This window comes from Tinamus guttatus, unplaced genomic scaffold (assembly GCF_059628265.1).
Source record: "Tinamus guttatus ecotype Peru unplaced genomic scaffold, ASM5962826v1 Tinamus_guttatus_pri_ptg001314l, whole genome shotgun sequence".
Classification (NCBI taxonomy): Eukaryota; Metazoa; Chordata; class Aves; order Tinamiformes; family Tinamidae; genus Tinamus; species Tinamus guttatus.
The window spans coordinates 1-25921 of record NW_028289848.1 but is presented as its reverse complement, the minus strand read 5'-3'; the positions used below and the strand labels follow the sequence as shown (position 1 = coordinate 25921).

Here is a 25921-nt window from a genome sequence, read left to right as displayed (position 1 = left end):
GTCCCCATGTCCCCATGTTACACCATGCATGTCCCCATGTCCCCTATGCATGTCCCCTTATTGCACCATGACCCCTTTGTGCATGTCCCCATGTCCCCCCATGCATGTCCCCCATGTCCCCCCATTGCACATGTGTCCCCCCATTGCACCATGACCCCTTCTTGCATGTCCCCAATTGTCCCCATGTCCTTGTCCCTGCAGGTACCGACATCCCCATCCTGGTGGCCTCCGCCCTCCTCAACCTCAACGTCCCCAACGCCCCCAACGCCCCCATTGTCCCCAATGTCCCCAACGCCCCCATTGTCCCCAATGTCCCTGATGCCTCCAACGCCCTCAACACCCTGGACGTCCCCAACGCCCCCAATGTCCCCAACGCCCCCAACGTCCCCAACGCCCCCATCGTCCCCATTGTCCCCAACGTCCCCGTGGCCGTCGGAGCCCCCCCGCGACGCGGCGCTGCTGGCGGCCGAGCTGGCGGTGCTGGCGCTGGGGGGCAACGCGTGTCCCCTGTGTCACGGGCTGTGTCCCCGGGGTGTCCCCATGTCCCCATGTCCCCTCAGCGCTGGGGGGCAACGCGCTGGCGCTGGCGGCGCTGGCGGGGGCGGCCGGTCCCCCGCGGCCGCCGCGTCCCCTCCGCCGCGGCCGGTGTCACCTGGCGGCGGCCGACGTGGCGGTGGCGCTGGGGACGCTGCTGCCGCAGCTGCTGTGGGACGCGGGGGGGGGCGGGGGGGGGCTTTGTCACCGGGGTGTCCCCAGGGGTGTCCCCTATTGGAGTGGGAGCCCTTGGGGCATGTCCCCATGTCCCCGTGTCCCCATGTCCCCATGTCCCCATGTCCCTTGTGCATGTCCCCCTATTGCACCATGACCCCTTTTGAGCATGTCCCCATGTCCCCTATATGTGTCCCCTTATTGCACTGTGACCCCTTGGTGCATGTCCCCATGTCCCCCATGGGTGTCCCCTTATTGCACCATGTCCCCATGTTGCAATGTGACCCCCTTGTGCATGTCCCCATGTCCCTTGTGCATGTCCCTTATGTCCCCATGTTGCAATGTGACCCCTTTGTGCATGTCCCCATGTCCCCTATGGGTGTCCCCTTATTGCACCATGTCCCCATGTTGCAATGTGGTCCCTTTGTGCATGTCCCCATGTCACCCATGTCCCCCATGTGTGTCCCCTTATTGCACCATGACCATTTTGTGCATGTCCCCATGTTGCACCATGACACTTTTGTGCATGTCCCCATGTCCCCCATGGGTGTCCCCCCATTGCACCATGTCCCCATGTTGCAATGTGACTTCTTTGTGCATGTCCCCAATTGTCCCCATGTCCTTGTCTCTGCAGGTATCGATGTCCCCATCCTGGTGGCCTCCACCATTGTCAACCTCAACGTCCCCAATGCCCCCCATGTCCCCAATGTCCCCATTGTCCCCATTGTCCCCAATGCCCCCAACGTCCCCAACGTCCCCAACGCCCCCAACGTCCCCGTCGTCCCCGTGGCCGTCGGAGCCCCCCCGCGACGCGGCGCTGCTGGCGGCCGAGCTGGCGGTGCTGGCGCTGGCGCTGGCGGCGGCGCTGGGGGGCAACGCGCTGGCGCTGGCGGCGCTGGCGGGGGCGGCCGGTCCCCCGCGGCCGCCGCGTCCCCTCCGCCGCGGCCTGTGTCACCTGGCGGCGGCCGACGTGGCGGTGGCGCTGGGGACGCTGCTGCCGCGGCTGCTGTGGGACGCGGGCGGCCGGTTCCGCGGCCCCGACGCGCTCTGTCGCGGCACCGCGTACGTCCAGGGCGCCGCCATGTTCGCCTCCGCCTACGTCGCCGTGGCCGTGGCGTACGAGCGGCACCGGGACGTGTGCCGGCCCTGGGGACGCCGCGGGGGGCGCTGGGGACAGTGCGGGGGGCACTGGGGACGGGCACGGGGACAGGGACGGCAATGGGGATGCTGCGGGTGGTGGCCCTGGGGACACTGCGGGGGACAGGGACAGGGACAGGGACGGCAATGGGGATGCTGCAGGGGGTGGCGCTGCGGGTGGCCTTGGGGACGCTGCGGGTGGTGGCCTTGGGGACGGTCACGGGGACAGGGACAGTCAGAGGGACAGCAATGGGGATGCTGCAGGTGGTGGCCTTGGGGACAATGTGGGTGGCCTTGGGGACGGGCACGGGGACAGGGACAGTCAGAGGGACGGGCACGGAGATGGCCCTGGGGACACCGCAGGTGGCCTTGGGGACACTGCGGGTGGCCTTGGGGACGGTCACGGGGACAGGGACAGGGACAGTCACAGGGACAGTCATGGGGGTGGCACTGGGGACAATGTGGGTGGCCTTGGGGACAGTCACAGGGACAGGGACAGGGACGGTCACAGGGGGGTCAATGGGGATGCTGCAGATGGTGGCCTTGGGGACAGTCACAGGGACAGTCACGGGGACGGTCATGGGGGTGGCCTTGGGGACAGCGCGGAGGTGCAAGGGGAGATGGGGATGTTGGGGACAATGGGGACAATGGGGCTAGGAGGGGGCTTTGCTGCTGGGGGGGCACCAGGGACATTGGGGACAATGGGGACATTGGGGACAATGGGGCTAGGAGGGGGCTTTGCTGCTGGGGGGGACATGGGGACAATGGGGACAATGGGGGCAATGGGGACAATGGAGCTAGGAGGGGACTCTGCTGCTGGGGGGGACATGGGGACATTGGGGACATTGGGGACATTGGGGACCCCGGGGCCCGCGGCTGCGGGGACGGTGGGGACGGGACCCCGGGACCCCATCGGGGACAGGGGGACGGCGGCGACGAGCGCCCCGGGGGACAAGGGGACAGCGGGGCCACCCCCTGGGGACACGGGGACACTGGGGACACCAGGGCCACCCGCTGGGGACACGCGGACACCGAGGACACCGAGGACACCAAGGACAGCGGCCAGGGGGACCTTGGGGACCGGCCATGGGGGCCACCAGCCACAGCCTGGCCAAGTCCCCCATGTCCCCAAAGCTCCCCATGTCCTGCAAGTCCCCTGAGTCCCCCATGTCCCCCAGGTCCTCCAAGTCCCCCATGTCCTGCAAGAATCCTAAGTCCCTCGTGTCCCCAATGTCCCCCATGTCCCCCAAGAGCCCCATGTCCTCCAAGTCCCTCAAGTCCCCTGAGCCCCATATGTCCCCAATGTCCCCCAAGCCCCATATGTCCCCCAAGTCCTCCATGTCCTCCATGTCCCCCAAGAGCCCCATGTCCTCAAGGTCTCTCAAGCCCCCCATGTTCCCCATGTCCTCCAAGTCCCCCAAGTCCCCCAAAGGCCCCATGTCCCCCATGTCCCCCAAGTCCTCCATGTCCCCCATGTCCCCCAAGTCCCCCAAAGGCCCCATGTCCCCCATGTCCCCCAAGTCCTCCATATCCCTCAAGTGCCCCAAGTCCCCCATGTCCTCCAAGTCTCTCAAGTCCCCCAAGCCCCATATGTCCCCCAAGTGCCCCATGTCCCCCAAGTCCTCCATGTCCCCCATGTCCTCCAAGCCCCCTGAGCCCCATATGTCCCCAATGTCCCCCAAGCCCCATATGTCCCCCATGTCCCCCAAGTGCCCCATGTCCCCCATGTCCTCCAAGTCCCTCAAGCTCCCTGAGCCCCCCATGTCCCCCGTGTCCCCCAAGTCCCCCATATCCCCCAAGTGCCCCATGTCCCCCATGTCCTCCAAGTCCCTCAAGTCCCCCGAGCCCTCCATGTCACCCATATGCCTCAAGTGCCCCAAGTCCCCCAAGTCCTCCATGTCCCCCATGTCCCCCAAGTGCCCCATGTCCTCAAGCTCTCTCAAGTCCCCCAAGTCCCCCATATCCCCCAAGTCCCCCATGTTCCCCATGTCCCCCGAGCCCCCCATGTCCCCCAAGTCCCTCAAGCTCCCTGAGCCCCCCATGTCCCCCAAGTCCCCCAAAGGCCCCATGTCCCCCATGTCCCCCAAGTCCTCCAAGTCCCCCAAGTCCTCCAAGCCCCCTGAGCCCCATATGTCCCCAATGTCCCCCAAGCCCCATATGTCCCCCATGTCCCCCAAGTCCCCCATATCCCCCAAGTCCCCCAAGTGCCCCATGTCCCCCAAGTGCCCCATGTCCTCAAGCTCTATCAAGTCCCCCAAGTCCCCCATGTCCCCCATGTCCCCCAACCCCTCCATGTCCCCCATGCCCCTCAAGTCCCCCAAGTGCCCCATGTCCCCCATGTCCTCCAAGTCCCTCAAGCTCCCCGAGCCCCCCATGTCCCCCACGTCCCCGCGTCCCCCCCCGCTGCCCCCGTCCCCGCTGTCCCCGCTGGGGCCCCCTGCGCACGGCGTGGGCGCTGGCCCTGCTGCTGGCGCTGCCGCAGGCGGCCATCTTCGCGCAGCGCCCCGTGGGGCGGCGCGGGGCGCGCGACTGCCGGGCGGCGTTCGCGGCGCCGTGGGGCGCGCGCGCCTACGTCACGTGGGCCGCGGTGGCCCTGCTGGGGGCGCCCGCCGCGCTGCTGGCCGCCCTGCTGGCCGCGCTGGCCCCGGCCATGCGGCCCGCGGCCGCCCTGCGCCCCGCGCGCGCCAAGAGCCGCCGCATGGCCCTGGCCGTGCTGGGCAACTACGTGGGAGGGTGGGCGCCCTTCTTCTGCGCGCAGCTGTGGGCCGTGTGGGACCCCGAGGCGCCCGTCGAGGGTGAGGGACATGGGGACACCATGGGGACATCATGGGGACACCATGGGGACATCATGAGATCATGGGGAGATGATGGGGAGATCATGGAGACACCATAAGAACATGGGGAAACCATGGGGAGATGATGGGGAGATGATGGGGAGATGATGGGGACACCATGGAGACACCATAAGAACATGGGGAAACCATGGGGAGATGATGGGGAGATGATGGGGAGATGATGGAGACTCCATAAGGACATGGAGAAACCATGGGGAGATCATTGGGAGATGATGGGGAGATGATGGAGACACCATAAGGACATGGAGAAACCAGGGGGAGATGATGGGGAGATGATGGGGAGATCATGGAGACACCATGGAGACACCATAAGGACATGGAGAAACCATGGGGAGATGATGGGGAGATGATGGGGACACCATGGAGACACCATAAGGACATGGAGAAACCATGGGGAGATCATGGGGAGATGATGGGGACACCATGGGGACACCATGGGGACATCATGGGGACATGGAGAAACCATGGAGAGATCATGGGGAGATGATGGGGGGATCATGGAGGCACCATGGGGACATCATGGGGATATGGGGAGATGATGGGGAGATCATGGGGAGATGATGGAGACACCATGGAGACACCATAAGGACATGGGGAGATCATGGGGAGATCATGGAGACACCATGGAGACACCATGGGGACAGGGACATGGGGACATGGTGGCCCTGCTGGGGGCGCCCGCCGCGCTGCTGGCCGCCCTGCTGGCCGCGCTGGCCCCGGCCATGCGGCCCGCGGCCGCCCTGCGCCCCGCGCGCGCCAAGAGCCGCCGCATGGCCCTGGCCGTGCTGGGCAACTACGTGGGAGGGTGGGCGCCCTTCTTCTGCGCGCAGCTGTGGGCCGTGTGGGACCCCGAGGCGCCCGTCGAGGGTGAGGGACGTGGGGACACCATGAGAATGTGGGGACATCATGGGGAGATGATGGGGAGATGATGGGGAGATGATCAGGAGATCATGGAGACACCATAAGGACATGGGGAAACCATGGGGAGATGATGGGGAGATGATGGGGAGATGATGGGGACACCATGGAGACACCATAAGGACATGGAGAAACCATGGGGAGATCATTGGGAGATGATGGGGAGATCATGGAGACACCATAAGAACATGGGGAAACCATGGGGAGATGATGGGGAGATGATGGGGAGATGATGGGGAGATCATGGAGACACCATGGAGACACCATAAGGACATGGAGAAACCATGGAGAGATCATGGGGAGATGATGGGGAGATCATGGAGACACCATGGGGACATCATGGGGACATGGGGAGATGATGGGGACATCATGGAGACACCATGGAGACACCATGGGGACATGGACATGGGGACATGGTGGCCCTGCTGGGGGCGCCCGCCGCGCTGCTGGCCGCCCTGCTGGCCGCGCTGGCCCCGGCCATGCGGCCCGCGGCCGCCCTGCGCCCCGCGCGCGCCAAGAGCCGCCGCATGGCCCTGGCCGTGCTGGGCAACTACGTGGGAGGGTGGGCGCCCTTCTTCTGCGCGCAGCTGTGGGCCGTGTGGGACCCCGAGGCGCCCGTCGAGGGTGAGGGACAACGTGGGGACACCATGAGAACGTGGGGACATCATGGGGAGATGATGGGGAGATGATGGGGAGATGATCAGGAGATCATGGAGACACCATAAGAACATGGGGAAACCATGGGGAGATGATGGGGAGATGATGGAGACACCATGGGGACACCATGGAGACACCATAAGGACATGGAGAAACCATGGGGAGATCATTGGGAGATGATGGGGACACCATGGAGACACCATAAGGACATGGAGAAACCATGGGGAGATGATGGGGAGATGATGGGGAGATCATGGGGACACCATGGAGACACCATAAGGACATGGAGAAACCATGGGGAGATCATGGGGAGATGATGGGGAGATCATGGAGACACCATAAGGACATGGAGAAACCATGGGGAGATGATGGGGAGATCATGGGGAGATGATGGGGACACCATGGAGACTCCATAAGGACATGGAGAAACCATGGGGAGATCATTGGGAGATGATGGGGAGATGATGGAGACACCATAAGGACATGGAGAAACCATGGGGAGATGATGGGGAGATGATGGGGAGATGATGGGGACACCATGGAGACACCATAAGGACATGGAGAAACCATGGGGAGATCATTGGGAGATGATGGGGAGATCATGGAGACACCATAAGAACATGGGGAAACCATGGGGAGATCATGGGGAGATGATGGGGAGATCATGGAGACAGCATGGGGACACCACGGAGACGCCATAAGGACATGGAGAAAGCATGGAGAGATCATGGGGAGATGATGGGGAGACCATGGAGACACCATGGGGACATCATGGGGACATGGAGAAACCATGGAGAGATCATGGGGAGATCATGGAGACAGCATGGGGACATCATGGGGACATGGGGAGATGATGGGGACATCATGGAGACACCATGGAGACACCATGGGGACATGGACATGGGGACATGGTGGCCCTGCTGGGGGCGCCCGCCGCGCTGCTGGCCACCCTGCTGGCCGCGCTGGCCCCGGCCATGCGGCCCGCGGCCGCCCTGCGCCCCGCGCGCGCCAAGAGCCGCCGCATGGCCCTGGCCGTGCTGGGCAACTACGTGGGAGGGTGGGCGCCCTTCTTCTGCGCGCAGCTGTGGGCCGTGTGGGACCCCGAGGCGCCCGTCGAGGGTGAGGGACATGGGGACACCATGGGGACATCATGGGGAGACCATTGGGACATCATGAGATCATGGGGAGATGATGGGGAGATCATGGAGACACCATAAGGACATGGAGAAACCATGGGGAGATGATGGGGAGATGATGGGGAGATGATGGGGACACCATGGAGACACCATAAGGACATGGAGAAACCATGGGGAGATGATGGGGAGATGATGGGGAGATGATGGAGACACCATGGGGACACCATGGAGACACCAAAGGACATGGAGAAACCATGGGGAGATCATTGGGAGATGATGGGGAGATGATGGGGACACCATGGAGACACCATAAGGACATGGAGAAACCATGGGGAGATCATTGGGAGATGATGGGGAGATGATGGGGACACCATAAGAACATGGAGAAACCATGGGGAGATGATGGGGAGATGATGGAGACACCATGGGGACACCATGGAGACACCATAAGGACATGGAGAAACCATGGGGAGATGATGGGGAGATGATGGGGAGATGATGGGGAGATCATGGAGACACCATAAGGACATGGGGAAACCATGGGGAGATGATGGGGAGATCATGGGGAGATCATGGAGACACCATGGAGACACCATAAGGACATGGGGAGATCATGGGGAGATCATGGAGACACCATGGAGACACCATAAAGACATGGGGAGCTCATTGGGAGACCATGGAGACACCATGGAGACACCATGGGGACATGGACATGGGGACATGGTGGCCCTGCTGGGGGCGCCCGCCGCGCTGCTGGCCGCCCTGCTGGCCGCGCTGGCCCCGGCCATGCGGCCCGCGGCCGCCCTGCGCCCCGCGCGCGCCAAGAGCCGCCGCATGGCCCTGGCCGTGCTGGGCAACTACGTGGGAGGGTGGGCGCCCTTCTTCTGCGCGCAGCTGTGGGCCGTGTGGGACCCCGAGGCGCCCGTCGAGGGTGAGGGACAACGTGGGGACACCATGAGAACGTGGGGACATCATGGGGAGATGATGGGGAGATGATGGGGAGATGATGGGGACACCATGGAGACTCCATAAGGACATGGAGAAACCATGGTGAGATCATTGGGAGATGATGGGGAGATGATGGAGACACCATAAGGACATGGAGAAACCATGGGGAGATCATGGGGAGCTGATGGGGACACCATGGAGACACCATAAGGACATGGAGAAACCATGGGGAGATCATGGGGAGATGATGGAGACACCATAAGGACATGGAGAAACCATGGGGAGATCATTGGGAGATGATGGGGAGATCATGGAGACACCATGGAGACACCATGGAGACACCATAAGGACATGGAGAAAGCATGGGGAGATCATGGGGAGATGATGGGGAGACCATGGAGACACCATGGGGACATCATGGGGACATGGGGAGATGATGGGGACATCATGGAGACACCATGGAGACACCATAAGGACATGGGGAGATCATTGGGAGATCATGGAGACACCATGGAGACACCATGGGGACATGGGGACACGGTGGCCCTGCTGGGGGCGCCCGCCGCGCTGCTGGCCGCCCTGCTGGCCGCGCTGGCCCCGGCCATGCGGCCCGCGGCCGCCCTGCGCCCCGCGCGCGCCAAGAGCCGCCGCATGGCCCTGGCCGTGCTGGGCAACTACGTGGGAGGGTGGGCGCCCTTCTTCTGCGCGCAGCTGTGGGCCGTGTGGGACCCCGAGGCGCCCGTCGAGGGTGAGGGACAACGTGGGGACGTCACGAGATCATGGGGAAACCATGGGGAGATGATGGGGAGATGATGGGGAGATGATCAGGAGATCATGGAGACACCATAAGGACATGGAGAAACCATGGGGAGATGATGGGGAGATGATGGGGAGATGATGGGGACACCATGGAGACTCCATAAGGACATGGAGAAACCATGGGGAGATGATGGGGAGATGATGGGGACACCATGGAGACACCATAAGGACATGGAGAAACCATGGGGAGATGATGGGGAGATGATGGGGACACCATGGAGACACCATAAGGACATGGAGAAACCATGGGGAGATGATGGGGAGATCATGGGGACACCATGGAGACACCATAAGGACATGGAGAAAGCATGGGGAGATCATGGGGAGATGATGGGGAGATCATGGAGACACCATGGGGACATGGAGAAACCATGGAGAGATCATGGGGAGATGATGGGGAGATCATGGAGACACCATGGAGACACCATAAGGACATGGGGAGATGATGGGGAGATCATGGAGACACCATGGAGACACCATGGAGACATGGACATGGGGACATGGTGGCCCTGCTGGGGGCGCCCGCCGCGCTGCTGGCCGCCCTGCTGGCCGCGCTGGCCCCGGCCATGCGGCCCGCGGCCGCCCTGCGCCCCGCGCGCGCCAAGAGCCGCCGCATGGCCCTGGCCGTGCTGGGCAACTACGTGGGAGGGTGGGCGCCCTTCTTCTGCGCGCAGCTGTGGGCCGTGTGGGACCCCGAGGCGCCCGTCGAGGGTGAGGGACAACGTGGGGACATCATGAGATCATGGGGAAACCATGGGGAGATGATGGGGAGATGATGGGGAGATGATGGGGACACCATGGAGACTCCATAAGGACATGGAGAAACCATGGGGAGATGATGGGGAGATGATGGGGACACCATGGAGACACCATAAGGACATGGAGAAACCATGGGGAGATGATGGGGAGATGATGGGGACACCATGGAGACACCATAAGGACATGGAGAAACCATGGGGAGATGATGGGGAGATCATGGGGACACCATGGAGACACCATAAGGACATGGAGAAAGCATGGGGAGATCATGGGGAGATGATGGGGAGATCATGGAGACACCATGGGGACATGGAGAAACCATGGAGAGATCATGGGGAGATGATGGGGAGATCATGGAGACACCATGGAGACACCATAAGGACATGGGGAGATGATGGGGAGATCATGGAGACACCATGGAGACACCATGGAGACATGGACATGGGGACATGGTGGCCCTGCTGGGGGCGCCCGCCGCGCTGCTGGCCGCCCTGCTGGCCGCGCTGGCCCCGGCCATGCGGCCCGCGGCCGCCCTGCGCCCCGCGCGCGCCAAGAGCCGCCGCATGGCCCTGGCCGTGCTGGGCAACTACGTGGGAGGGTGGGCGCCCTTCTTCTGCGCGCAGCTGTGGGCCGTGTGGGACCCCGAGGCGCCCGTCGAGGGTGAGGGACGTGGGGACACTATGGGGAGATCATGGGGACATGGAGAAACCATGGAGAGATCATGGGGAGATCATTGGGACATCATGAGATCATGGGGAGATGATGGGGAGATCATGGAGACACCATAAGGACATGGAGAAACCATGGGGAGATGATGGGGAGATAATGGGGAGATGATGGGGACACCATGGAGACTCCATAAGGACATGGAGAAACCATGGGGAGATGATGGGGAGATGATGGGGACACCATGGGGATACCATGGAGACACCATAAGGATATGGAGAAACTATGGGGAGATCATGGGGAGATCATGGGGAGATGATGGGGACACCATGGAGACACCATAAGGACATGGAGAAACCATGGGGAGATCATTGGGAGATGATGGAGACACCATGGGGACACCATGGAGACACCATAAGGACATGGAGAAAGCATGGGGAGATCATGGGGAGATGATGGGGAGATCATGGAGACACCATAAGGACATGGAGAAACCATGGGGAGATGATGGGGAGATCATGGGGACACCATGGAGACACCATAAGGACATGGAAAAACCATGGGGAGATGATGGGGAGATGATAGGGACACCATGGAGACACCATGGGGACATGATGGGGACATGATGGGGACATCATGAGAACATGGGGAAATCATGGGGAGATGATGGGGAGATCATGGAGACACTATAAGGACATGGAGACACCATGGGGACATCAGGAGAACATGGGGAGATCATGGGGACACCATGGGGACACCATAAGGACATGGGGAGATCATGGGGAGATCATGGGGAGATGATGGAGACATCATGGGGACATGGGGACACCATGGGGACACCGTGGGGACATGGGGACAACATTGGGGCATTATGAGGACAGTATGGCGATGGGGAGCCATTGTGGCGACGTGGGCAGCCTGGCCACACGGTGCCACCTTGGGGACACCATGGGGACATCCCCCCCCCACGGGTGACCCCCTCCTGCTGTCCCCCCCCCTCCAGGTCCAGCCTTCACCATCCTGATGCTCCTGGCCAGCCTCAACAGCTGCACCAACCCCTGGGTCTACGCGGCCTTCAGCCCCAGCGTGTCCCGGGCCATGCGGCGCCTCCTGTGTCCCTGTCGCCGCTGTCGCCGCTGTCGCCGCTCCGGAGGGGACACTACCGCGGGGGGGACCCTTTAGCGCGCGGAACTCACGGCGCGGGGGGACGCGTTGCACGGGGGGGCGGTAACCGCGGGCGGACGCGGCGCCAGCGCGGGCGGCGCCATGTTGTACGGTGGCGGGGGGGGCGGGGCTTGCGCGGGGTGCGGGCGGGGCTTGCGCGCGCCTGCACCAATAAAGGCACTATGGCACGACCCCCCCCTCCGGCGCAGCCAATCAGCGCGCGTATGCAAATGAGCGCGCGGCAGCACCGCCCCCTCTCCTGTTTCTCCCCCCTCCCCGCGCGGGGCGGGAGGCGGGGGAGGGGGTGGGGAGCAGCCGCAGCCAATCAGCGCGCGTATGCAAATGAGCGCGCGCCAGCACCGCCCCCCCTCCGGTTTCTCCCCCCTCCCCGCGCGGGGCGGGAGACGAGGAGCAGCCGCAGCCAATCAGCGCGCGCTATGCAAATGAGCGCGCGCCAGCACCGCCCCCCTCCGGTTTCTCCCCCCTCCCCGCGCGGGGCGGGAGCGGCCGCAGCCAATCAGCGCGCGTATGCAAATGAGCGCGCGCTAGCACCGCCCCCCTCCGTTTTCTCCCCCCTCCCCGCGCGGGGCGGGGGGGGAGCAGCCGCAGCCAATCAGCGCGCGTATGCAAATGAGCGCGCTCTAGCACCGCCCCCCTCCGGTTTCTCCCCCCTCCCCGCGCGGGGCGGGAGCGGCCGCAGCCAATGAGCGCGCGCGGGGCGGGCGGTCTCGCGAGAACGCGCCCCGCCGTGTCCCTCGGCGGCTGCCGTAGGCGCCGCCGTTTCCCGCTCTCGCGGCGCCGCCGCCATCACCGTCGTTGCCGCCGCTTTTCCCGGTATTCCCGCCGTTATTCCCGGTATTCCCGCCGTTATTCCCGGTATTCCCACCGTTATTCCCGGCGTTCCCGGCGCCATGGGCTTCCTGAAGCTCATCGAGATCGAGAACTTCAAGTCCTACAAGGGCCGCCAGATCATCGGGCCCTTCCGCCGCTTCACGGCCATCATCGGCCCCAACGGCTCCGGTGAGCCCCCCCCCCCCCCCCCCCCGTCCCGGCATGCTTTGCGCGTCCCCGCCCGGGGGGGGTGGAGGGGGGGGTCCCGAGATGCTCTGCGGGTCCTCGGGGGCTTCCCATGATGCTCGGGGGAGGGGGGGTGTCCCATGATGCCCCGCGGGCCGCCATTTCCCTCCCATGATGCCCTGCAGGCCGCCATGTTTTGCCCATGACCCCCCATAGGCCGCCATGTCCCTCCCATGGTGCCTTGCGGGTCCCTTTGTCCCTCCCATGATGCTTTGGGGCCCTCCACATCCATCCCATGATGCCCTGCAGGCCGCCATGTTTTGCCCATGACCCCCCATAGGCCGCCATGTTCCTCCCATGATACCTTGGGGCCTTTGACTTCCCTCCCATGATGCCTTGGGGACCCCCATGTGCCTTCCATGACACCCCGCAGGCCGCCATGTCCCTCCCATGGTGCCTTGGGGCCCTCCACATCCCTCCCATGATGCCCTGCAGGCCGCCATGTCCCTCCCATGATGCCTTGTGGGTACTTTTGTCCCTCCCATGATGCTCTGGGGCCTTTGACTTCCCTCCCATGATGCTCTGGGGCCCTCCACGTCCCTCCCACGATGCCCCGCGGCTCCGCCCCCCATGGCCCTGGCCCCACCCCCACGGCCCTGGCTCCACCCCCATTGCTGAGGCCCCAGCCCCGCCCCCATGGCTGAGGCCCCGCCCCCAATGTGGCCCCGCCCCCACGGCCTTGGCTCCGCCCCCATGGCCGAGGCCCCGCCCCCCATGGCTCTAGCCCCGCCCCCTCACGGCCGTGGCTCCGCCCCCCATGGCTGAGGCCCTGCCCCCATTGTGGCTCCGCCCCCATGACCGAGGCCCCGCCCCCATCGCGGCCCCGCCCCCATGGCGCCGTCTCCGCCCCCCATCGTGGCCCCGCCCCCATGACTCTGGCCCCGCCCCCATCGTGGCCCCGCCCCCCATGGCTCTGGCCCTGTCCCTATGGCTCTGTCTCTGCCCCCCATCGTGGCCCCGCCCCCCATCGTGGCCCCGCCCCCAGGCTCTGTCTCCGCCCCCATCGCGGCCCCGCCCCCTCCATGGCTCTAGCCCCGCCCCCTCACGTCCCCGGCTCCGCCCCCCAGGCAAGTCCAACCTCATGGACGCCATCAGCTTCGTGCTGGGCGAGAAGACCAGCAACCTGCGGGTGAAGACGCTGCGGGACCTGATCCACGGGGCGCCCGTGGGGAAACCGGCCGCCAACCGCGCCATGGTCAGCATGGTGTACGGGGAGGACGGGGACGAGGACAGGACCTTCGCGAGGGTCATCGTGGGTAGGTGACACCGCGGGGACACCATGGGGACACCATGGGGACATCATGGGGACACGCTGGTCAGCATGGTGTACGGGGAGGACGGGGACGAGGACAGGACCTTCGCGAGGGTCATCGTGGGTAGGTGACACCGCGGGGACACCATGGGGATGGGGACACCATGGGGACATCATGGGGACACGCTGGTCAGCATGGTGTACGGGGAGGACGGGGACGAGGACAGGACCTTCGCGAGGGTCATCGTGGGTAGGTGACACCGCGGGGACACCATGGGGATGGGGACACCATGGGGACATCATGGGGACACGCTGGTCAGCATGGTGTACGGGGAGGACGGGGACGAGGACAGGACCTTCGCGAGGGTCATCGTGGGTAGGTGACACCGTGGGGACACCATGGGGACACCATGGGGACATCATGGGGACACGCTGGTCAGCATGGTGTACGGGGAGGACGGGGACGAGGACAGGACCTTCGCGAGGGTCATCGTGGGTAGGTGACACCGCGGGGACACCATGGGGATGGGGACACCATGGGGACATCATGGGGACACGCTGGTCAGCATGGTGTACGGGGAGGACGGGGACGAGGACAGGACCTTCGCGAGGGTCATCGTGGGTAGGTGACACCGTGGGGACACCGTGGGGACACCATGGGGACATCATGGGGACACGCTGGTCAGCATGGTGTACGGGGAGGACGGGGACGAGGACAGGACCTTCGCGAGGGTCATCGTGGGTAGGTGACACCGTGGGGACACCGTGGGGACACCATGGGGACATCATGGGGACACGCTGGTCAGCATGGTGTACGGGGAGGACGGGGACGAGGACAGGACCTTCGCGAGGGTCATCGTGGGTAGGTGACACCGTGGGGACACCATGGGGACATCATGGGGACACGCTGGTCAGCATGGTGTACGGGGAGGACGGGGACGAGGACAGGACCTTCGCGAGGGTCATCGTGGGTAGGTGACACCGTGGGGACACCATGGGGACACCATGGGGACATCATGGGGACACGCTGGTCAGCATGGTGTACGGGGAGGACGGGGACGAGGACAGGACCTTCGCGAGGGTCATCGTGGGTAGGTGACACCGCGGGGACACCATGGGGACACCATGGGGACATCATGGGGACACGCTGGTCAGCATGGTGTACGGGGAGGACGGGGACGAGGACAGGACCTTCGCGAGGGTCATCGTGGGTAGGTGACACCGCGGGGACACCATGGGGACACCATGGGGACATCATGGGGACACGCTGGTCAGCATGGTGTACGGGGAGGACGGGGACGAGGACAGGACCTTCGCGAGGGTCATCGTGGGTAGGTGACACCGCGGGGACACCGTGGAGATGGGGACACCATGGGGACATCATGGGGACACGCTGGTCAGCATGGTGTACGGGGAGGACGGGGACGAGGACAGGACCTTCGCGAGGGTCATCGTGGGTAGGTGACACCGCGGGGACACCATGGGGACACCATGGGGACATCATGGGGACACGCTGGTCAGCATGGTGTACGGGGAGGACGGGGACGAGGACAGGACCTTCGCGAGGGTCATCGTGGGTAGGTGACACCGCGGGGACACCATGGGGATGGGGACACCATGGGGACATCATGGGGACACGCTGGTCAGCATGGTGTACGGGGAGGACGGGGACGAGGACAGGACCTTCGCGAGGGTCATCGTGGGTAGGTGACACCGCGGGGACACCATGGGGACACCATGGGGACATCATGGGGACACGCTGGTCAGCATGGTGTACGGGGAGGACGGGGACGAGGACAGGACCTTCGCGAGGGTCATCGTGGGTAGGTGACACTGTGGGGACACCATGGGGATGGGGACACCATGGGGACATCATGGGGACACCATGGGGACATCATGGGGACACGCTGGTCAGCATGGTGGACGGGGAGGACGGGGACGAGGACAGGACCTTCGCGAGGGTCATCGTGGGTAGGTGACACCGTGGGGACACCATGGGGATGGGGACACCATGGGGACATCATGGGGATGGGGACACCATGGGGACACCATTGAGATGGGGACACCATGGGGACATCATGGGGACACGCTGGTCAGCATGGTGTACGGGGAGGACGGCGACGAGGACAGGACCTTCGCGAGGGTCATCGTGGGTAGGTGACACCGTGGGGACACCATGGGGATGGGGACACCATGGGGACATCATGGGGACACGCTGGTCAGCATGGTGTACGGGGAGGACGGGGACGAGGACAGGACCTTCGCAAGGGTCATCGTGGGTAGGTGACACCGCGGGGACACCATGGAGATGGGGACACCATGGGGACATCATGGGGACACGCTGGTCAGCATGGTGTACGGGGAGGACGGGGACGAGGACAGGACCTTCGCGAGGGTCATCGTGGGTAGGTGACACCGTGGGGACACCATGGGGACACCATGGGGACATCATGGGGACACGCTGGTCAGCATGGTGTACGGGGAGGACGGGGACGAGGACAGGACCTTCGCGAGGGTCATCGTGGGTAGGTGACACCGCGGGGACACCATGGGGATGGCGACACCATGGGGACATCATGGGGACACGCTGGTCAGCATGGTGTACGGGGAGGACGGGGACGAGGACAGGACCTTCGCGAGGGTCATCGTGGGTAGGTGACACCGTGGGGACACCATGGGGACACCATGGGGACATCGTGGGGACACGCTGGTCAGCATGGTGTACGGGGAGGACGGGGACGAGGACAGGACCTTCGCGAGGGTCATCGTGGGTAGGTGACACCGCGGGGACACCATGGGGACACCATGGGGACATCATGGGGACACGCTGGTCAGCATGGTGTACGGGGAGGACGGGGACGAGGACAGGACCTTCGCGAGGGTCATCGTGGGTAGGTGACACCGTGGGGACACCGTTGAGATGGGGACACCATGGGGACATCATGGGGACACGCTGGTCAGCATGGTGTACAGGGAGGACGGGGACGAGGACAGGACCTTCGCGAGGGTCATCGTGGGTAGGTGACACCATGGGGACACCATTGGGATGGGGACACCGTGGGGACATCATGGGGACACGCTGGTCAGCATGGTGTACGGGGAGGACGGGGACGAGGACAGGACCTTCGCGAGGGTCATCGTGGGTAGGTGACACCGTGGGGACACCATGGGGACACCATGGGGACATCATGGGGACACGCTGGTCAGCATGGTGTACGGGGAGGACGGGGACGAGGACAGGACCTTCGCGAGGGTCATCGTGGGTAGGTGACACCGTGGGGACACCATGGGGATGGGGACACCATGGGGACATCATGGGGACACGCTGGTCAGCATGGTGTACGGGGAGGACGGGGACGAGGACAGGACCTTCGCGAGGGTCATCGTGGGTAGGTGACACCGCGGGGACACCATGGGGATGGGGACACCATGGGGACATCATGGGGACACGCTGGTCAGCATGGTGTACGGGGAGGACGGGGACGAGGACAGGACCTTCGCGAGGGTCATCGTGGGTAGGTGACACCGTGGGGACACCATGGAGATGGGGACACCATGGGGACATCATGGGGACACGCTGGTCAGCATGGTGTACGGGGAGGACGGGGACGAGGACAGGACCTTCGCGAGGGTCATCGTGGGTAGGTGACACCGTGGGGACACCATGGGGACACCATGGGGACATCATGGGGACACGCTGGTCAGCATGGTGTACGGGGAGGACAGGGACGAGGACAGGACCTTCGCGAGGGTCATCGTGGGTAGGTGACACCGCGGGGACACCATGGGGATGGGGACACCATGGGGACATCATGGGGACACGCTGGTCAGCATGGTGTACGGGGAGGACGGGGACGAGGACAGGACCTTCGCGAGGGTCATCGTGGGTAGGTGACACCGCGGGGACACCATGGGGACACCATGGGGACATCATGGGGACACGCTGGTCAGCATGGTGTACGGGGAGGACGGGGACGAGGACAGGACCTTCGCGAGGGTCATCGTGGGTAGGTGACACCGTGGGGACACCATGGGGACACCATGGGGACACCATGGGGACACGCTGGTCAGCATGGTGTACGGGGAGGACGGGGACGAGGACGGGACCTTCGCGAGGGTCATCGTGGGTAGGTGACACCGCGGGGACACCATGGGGACACCATGGGGACATCATGGGGACACGCTGGTCAGCATGGTGTACGGGAAGGACGGGGACGAGGACGGGACCTTCGCGAGGGTCATCGTGGGTAGGTGACACCGCGGGGACACCGTGGGGACACCATGGGGACATCATGGGGACACGCTGGTCAGCATGGTGTACGGGGAGGACGGGGACGAGGACGGGACCTTCGCGAGGGTCATCGTGGGTAGGTGACACCGCGGGGACACCATGGGGATGGGGACACCATGGGGACATCATGGGGACACGCTGGTCAGCATGGTGTACGGGGAGGACGGGGACGAGGACGGGACCTTCGCGAGGGTCATCGTGGGTAGGTGACACCGCGGGGACACCGTGGGGACACCATGGGGACATCATGGGGACACGCTGGTCAGCATGGTGTACGGGGAGGACGGGGACGAGGACAGGACCTTCGCGAGGGTCATCGTGGGTAGGTGACACCGTGGGGACACCATGGGGACACCATGGGGACATCATGGGGACACGCTGGTCAGCATGGTGTACGGGGAGGACGGGGACGAGGACAGGACCTTCGCGAGGGTCATCGTGGGTAGGTGACACCGTGGGGACACCATGGGGATGGGGACACCGTGGGGACATCATGGGGACACGCTGGTCAGCATGGTGTACGGGGAGGACGGGGACGAGGACAGGACCTTCGCGAGGGTCATCGTGGGTAGGTGACACCGCGGGGACACCATGGGGACACCACGGGGACATCATGGGGACACGCTGGTCAGCATGGTGTACGGGGAGGACGGGGACGAGGACAGGACCTTCGCGAGGGTCATCGTGGGTAGGTGACACCGCGGGGACACCATGGGGATGGGGACACCATGGGGACATCATGGGGACACGCTGGTCAGCATGGTGTACGGGGAGGACGGGGACGAGGACAGGACCTTCGCGAGGGTCATCGTGGGTAGGTGACACCGTGGGGACACCATGGGGATGGGGACACCATGGGGACATCATGGGGACACGCTGGTCAGCATGGTGTACGGGGAGGACGGGGACGAGGACAGGACCTTCGCGAGGGTCATCGTGGGTAGGTGACACCGTGGGGACACCATGGGGACACCATGGGGACATCATGGGGACACGCTGGTCAGCATGGTGTACGGGGAGGACGGGGACGAGGACAGGACCTTCGCGAGGGTCATCGTGGGTAGGTGACACCGCGGGGACACCATGGGGACACCATGGGGACATCATGGGGACACGCTGGTCAGCATGGTGTACGGGGAGGACGGGGACGAGGACAGGACCTTCGCGAGGGTCATCGTGGGTAGGTGACACCGCGGGGACACCATGGGGACACCATGGGGACATCATGGGGACACGCTGGTCAGCATGGTGTACGGGGAGGACGGGGACGAGGACGGGACCTTCGCGAGGGTCATCGTGGGTAGGTGACACCGCGGGGACACCATGGGGACACCATGGGGACATCATGGGGACACGCTGGTCAGCATGGTGTACGGGGAGGACGGGGACGAGGACAGGACCTTCGCGAGGGTCATCGTGGGTAGGTGACACCGCGGGGACACCGTTGAGATGGGGACACCATGGGGACATCATGGGGACACGCTGGTCAGCATGGTGTACGGGGAGGACGGGGACGAGGACAGGACCTTCGCGAGGGTCATCGTGGGTAGGTGACACCGCGGGGACACCATGGGGATGGGGACACCGTGGGGACATCATGGGGACACGCTGGTCAGCATGGTGTACGGGGAGGACGGGGACGAGGACAGGACCTTCGCGAGGGTCATCGTGGGTAGGTGACACCGCGGGGACACCATGGGGACACCATGGGGACATCATGGGGACACGCTGGTCAGCATGGTGTACGGGGAGGACGGGGACGAGGACAGGACCTTCGCGAGGGTCATCGTGGGTAGGTGACACCACGGGGACACCGTTGAGATGGGGACACCATGGGGACATCATGGGGACACGCTGGTCAGCATGGTGTATGGGGAGGACGGGGACGAGGACAGGACCTTCGCGAGGGTCATCGTGGGTAGGTGACACCGCGGGGACACCATGGGGATGGGGACACCATGGGGACATCATGGGGACACGCTGGTCAGCATGGTGTACGGGGAGGACGGGGACGAGGACAGGACCTTCGCGAGGGTCATCGTGGGTAGGTGACACCGTGGGGACACCATGGGGACACCATGGGGACATCATGGGGACACGCTGGTCAGCATGGTGTACGGGGAGGACGGGGACGAGGACAGGACCTTCGCGAGGGTCATCGTGGGTAGGTGACACCGTGGGGACACCATGGGGACACCATGGGGACATCATGGGGACACGCTGGTCAGCATGGTGTACGGGGAGGACGGGGACGAGGACAGGACCTTCGCGAGGGTCATCGTGGGTAGGTGACACCGTGGGGACACCGTTGAGATGGGGACACCATGGGGACATCATGGGGACACGCTGGTCAGCATGGTGTACGGGGAGGACGGGGACGAGGACAGGACCTTCGCGAGGGTCATCGTGGGTAGGTGACACCGTGGGGACACCATGGGGACACCATGGGGACATCATGGGGACACGCTGGTCAGCATGGTGTACGGGGAGGACGGGGACGAGGACAGGACCTTCGCGAGGGTCATCGTGGGTAGGTGACACCGCGGGGACACCGTTGAGATGGGGACACCATGGGGACATCATGGGGACACGCTGGTCAGCATGGTGTACGGGGAGGACGGGGACGAGGACAGGACCTTCGCGAGGGTCATCGTGGGTAGGTGACACCGCGGGGACACCATGGGGACACCATGGGGACATCATGGGGACACGCTGGTCAGCATGGTGTACGGGGAGGACGGGGACGAGGACAGGACCTTCGCGAGGGTCATCGTGGGTAGGTGACACCGCGGGGACACCATGGGGACACCATGGGGACATCATGGGGACACGCTGGTCAGCATGGTGTACGGGAAGGACGGGGACGAGGACAGGACCTTCGCGAGGGTCATCGTGGGTAGGTGACACCGCGGGGACACCATGGGGACACCATGGGGACATCATGGGGACACGCTGGTCAGCATGGTGTACGGGGAGGACGGGGACGAGGACAGGACCTTCGCGAGGGTCATCGTGGGTAGGTGACGCCGTGGGGACACCATGGGGACACCATGGGGACATCATGGGGACACGCTGGTCAGCATGGTGTACGGGGAGGACGGGGACGAGGACAGGACCTTCGCGAGGGTCATCGTGGGTAGGTGACACCGTGGGGACACCATGGGGACACCATGGGGACATCATGGGGACACGCTGGTCAGCATGGTGTACGGGGAGGACGGGGACGAGGACAGGACCTTCGCGAGGGTCATCGTGGGTAGGTGACACCGCGGGGACACCATGGGGATGGGGACACCATGGGGACATCATGGGGACACCATTGAGATGGGGACACCATGGGGACATCATGGGGACACGCTGGTCAGCATGGTGTACGGGGAGGACGGGGACGAGGACGGGACCTTCGCGAGGGTCATCGTGGGTAGGTGACACCGCGGGGACACCGTTGAGATGGGGACACCATGGGGACATCATGGGGACACGCTGGTCAGCATGGTGTACGGGGAGGACGGGGACGAGGACGGGACCTTCGCGAGGGTCATCGTGGGTAGGTGACACCGCGGGGACACCGTGGGGACACCATGGGGACATCATGGGGACACGCTGGTCAGCATGGTGTACGGGGAGGACGGGGACGAGGACAGGACCTTCGCGAGGGTCATCGTGGGTAGGTGACACCGCGGGGACACCATGGGGATGGGGACACCGTGGGGACATCATGGGGACACGCTGGTCAGCATGGTGTACGGGGAGGACGGGGACGAGGACAGGACCTTCGCGAGGGTCATCGTGGGTAGGTGACACCGCGGGGACACCATGGGGATGGGGACACCATGGGGACATCATGGGGACACGCTGGTCAGCGTGGTGTACGGGGAGGACGGGGACGAGGACAGGACCTTCGCGAGGGTCATCGTGGGTAGGTGACACCGTGGGGACACCATGGGGACACCATGGGGACATCATGGGGACACGCTGGTCAGCATGGTGTACGGGGAGGACGGGGACGAGGACAGGACCTTCGCGAGGGTCATCGTGGGTAGGTGACACCATGGGGACACCATGGGGACATCATGGGGACACGCTGGTCAGCATGGTGTACGGGGAGGACGGGGACGAGGACAGGACCTTCGCGAGGGTCATCGTGGGTAGGTGACACCGTGGGGACACCATGGGGATGGGGACACCATGGGGACATCATGGGGACACGCTGGTCAGCATGGTGTACGGGGAGGACGGGGACGAGGACAGGACCTTCGCGAGGGTCATCGTGGGTAGGTGACACCGCGGGGACACCATGGGGACACCATGGGGACACCATGGAGATGGGGACACCATGGGGACATCATGGGGACACGCTGGTCAGCATGGTGTACGGGGAGGACGGGGACGAGGACAGGACCTTCGCGAGGGTCATCGTGGGTAGGTGACACCGTGGGGACACCGTTGAGATGGGGACACCATGGGGACATCATGGGGACACCATGGAGATGGGGACACCATGGGGACATCATGGGGACACGCTGGTCAGCATGGTGTACGGGGAGGACGGGGACGAGGACAGGACCTTCGCGAGGGTCATCGTGGGTAGGTGACACCGCGGGGACACCATGGGGATGGGGACACCGTGGGGACACCATGGGGATGGGGACACCATGGGGACATCATGGGGACACGCTGGTCAGCATGGTGTACGGGGAGGACGGGGACGAGGACAGGACCTTCGCGAGGGTCATCGTGGGTAGGTGACACCGCGGGGACACCATGGGGACACCATGGGGACATCATGGGGACACGCTGGTCAGCATGGTGTACGGGGAGGACGGGGACGAGGACAGGACCTTCGCGAGGGTCATCGTGGGTAGGTGACACCGCGGGGACACCATGGGGACACCATGGGGACATCATGGGGACACGCTGGTCAGCATGGTGTACGGGGAGGACGGGGACGAGGACAGGACCTTCGCGAGGGTCATCGTGGGTAGGTGACACCGCGGGGACACCATGGGGACACCATGGGGACATCATGGGGACACCGCGGGGACATGGGGACATCGTGGAGACATGGGGACACCGTGCAGAGATCATGGGGACACTGCGGGGATGGGGACAGGGAGGGCACTGCAGGGACACGGGGACACTGCGGTGACACTGTGGGGACATGGGGACAGTGCCGGTGACACGGCCGTGCCGGTGGTTCCACCGTGATGGTGACAGCGCCGCGCTGGTGACGTGGTTGTGCCGGTGACAGTGCCATGCCGATGACAGCGCTGTCCCGGTGACGCGGTCGTCCCGGTGCCGCCGCCCGTCCCGGTGACGCTGCCGTCCTGGTGCCGCCGCCTGTCCTGGTGATGTGGTTGTCCCAGTGACGCTGCCGTCCCGGTGATGCGGTCGTCCCGGTGCCGCCACCCGTCCCGGTGACACCGCCGTCCCGGTGACACGGTTGTGACGGTGCCGCCGTTGTCCCGGTGACGCCGCCTGTCCTGGTGACACGGTTGTCCCGGTGACGCTGCCGTCCCGGTGCCGCAGCTGTCCTGGGGACACGGTTGTGACGGTGCCGCCGTCATCCCGGTGCCGCCACCCGTCCCGGTGACACCGTCGTCCCAGTGACACGGTTGTGACGGTGACGCCGCCTGTCCCAGTGACGCCGCCTGTCCCGGTGACACGGTTGTGACGGTGCCGCCGTCGTCCCGGTGACACCGCCGTCCCGGTGACACGGTTGTGACGGTGCCGCCGTCGTCCCGGTGACACCACCGTCCCGGTGACACGGTTGTGACGGTGCCGCCGCCGTCCCGGTGACACCGCCGTCCCGCGCAGGCAGCTCCTCCGAGTACAAGATCAACAACCGCGTGGTGCAGCTGAGCGAGTACAGCGAGGAGCTGGAGAAGCTGGGGATCCTCATCAAGGCGCGCAACTTCCTGGTGTTCCAGGTGGGGCGCGGGGACGCGGCGGGGACGCGGTGACACCCGGGGCCACACACAGGGCCCCAGTGTCCCCAGTGACCCCCATTGGTCTCCCACATGTCCCCAGTGACCCCTGTTGGCCTCACACGTGTCCCAAGTGTCCCCAATGACCCCCATTGGCCTCCCAAGTGACCCCAATGACACCATTGGCCTCCCAAGTGTCCCCAATGACCCTGTTGGCCTCCTACATGTCCCCAGTGACGCCCCTTGGCCTCCCAAGTGTCCCCAGTGACCCCATTGGCCTCCCAAGTGTCCCCAATGATCCCTGTTGGCCTCACACGTGTCCCCAATGACCCCCATTGGCCTCACACACGTCCCCAGTGACGCCCCTTGGCCTCCCAGGTGTCCCCAGTGACCCCATTGGCCTCCCAAGTGTCCCCAATGACCCCGTTGGCCTCCTACATGTCCCCAATGACCCCCATTGGCCTCCCAAGTGTCCCCAATGACCCTGTTGGCCTCCTACATGTCCCCAATGACCCCCCTTGGCCTCACACGTGTCCCCAGTGTCCCCAATGACCCCCCTTGGCCTCCTGAGTGTCCCCAATGACCCCCATTGGCCTCTCAAGTGTCCCAAGTGTCCCCAGTGACCCCTGTTGTCCTCCTGAGTGTCCCCAATGACCCCCGTTGGCCTCCCACACGTCCCCAATGGCACCCATTGGCCTCCCAAGTGTCCCCAATGACCCTGTTGGCCTCCTACATGTCCCCAATGACCCCATTGGCCTCCCAAGTGTCCCCAATGACCCTGTTGGCCTCCTACATGTCCCCAATGACCCCCATTGGCCTCCCAAGTGTCCCCAGTGATCCCCGTTGACCTCCCAAGTGTCCCCAATGACCCCCCTTGGCCTCACACGTGTCCCGAGTGTCCCCAATGGCCCCTGCTGGCCTCGCACACGGCCCCAATGACCCCCGTTGGCCTCCTACATGTCCCCAATGACCCCCATTGGCCTCCTACATGTCCGCAATGACCCTGTTGGCCTCCCACACGGCCCCAATGTCCCCAATGACCCGCGCTGGCCTCCCAAGTGTCCCCAGGGACCCCCATTGGCCTCCCAAGTGTCCCCAATGACCCCTGTTGTCCTCACATCCCCAATGACCCTCACTGGCCTCCCACACGGCCCCAGTGACCCCCATTGGGCCTCACAGGTGTCCCAAATGGCCCCCATTGGCCTCCCACATGTCCCCAGTGTCCCAAATGACCCCGTTGGCCTCCCACACGTCCCCAGTGTCCCCAATGACTCCCATTGGCCTCCCACATGTCCCCAGTGACCCCATTGACCTCCCACATGTCCCCAATGACCCTGTTGGCCTCACACGTGTCCCCAATGACCCCTGTTGTCCTCATACATGTCCGCAATGACTCACATTGGCCTCCCACACATCCCCAATGACTCTCATTGGCCTCCCACATGTCCTACACATCCCCAATGACCCTCAATGGCCCCCGTGGGCCTCTACCAACGCGCGGCCTCCATAGGGCGCCGTGGAGTCCATCGCCATGAAGAACCCCAAGGAGCGCACGGCGCTCTTGGAGGATATTGTGTGTCCCCAGTGACCCCCGTTGGCCTCCCACA

The 25921-nt window shown here is 64.4% G+C and overlaps 2 protein-coding genes across 2 annotated transcripts; both read left to right on the top strand.

Moving 5' to 3' along the window:
* Positions 1-1789: 1789 nt before the first annotated feature.
* On the top strand, positions 1790-11785 carry LOC148590485 (vasopressin V2 receptor-like). Its single transcript, XM_088538989.1, has 3 exons — positions 1790-1845; positions 4195-4640; positions 11607-11785. The coding sequence occupies exons 1-3, from the start codon at positions 1790-1792 to the stop codon at positions 11783-11785; spliced, it is 681 nt and encodes a 226-aa protein (XP_088395115.1).
* An 882-nt stretch (positions 11786-12667) lies between these two features.
* On the top strand, positions 12668-25887 carry LOC148590484 (structural maintenance of chromosomes protein 1A-like; the record flags this gene model as incomplete). Its single annotated transcript, XM_088538988.1, has 4 exons — positions 12668-12787; positions 13912-14104; positions 24209-24317; positions 25825-25887. Coding segments are annotated over exons 1-4 (474 nt in total), but the record flags the coding sequence as incomplete, so codon positions are not given.
* Between the last annotated feature and the right edge of the window lie 34 nt (positions 25888-25921).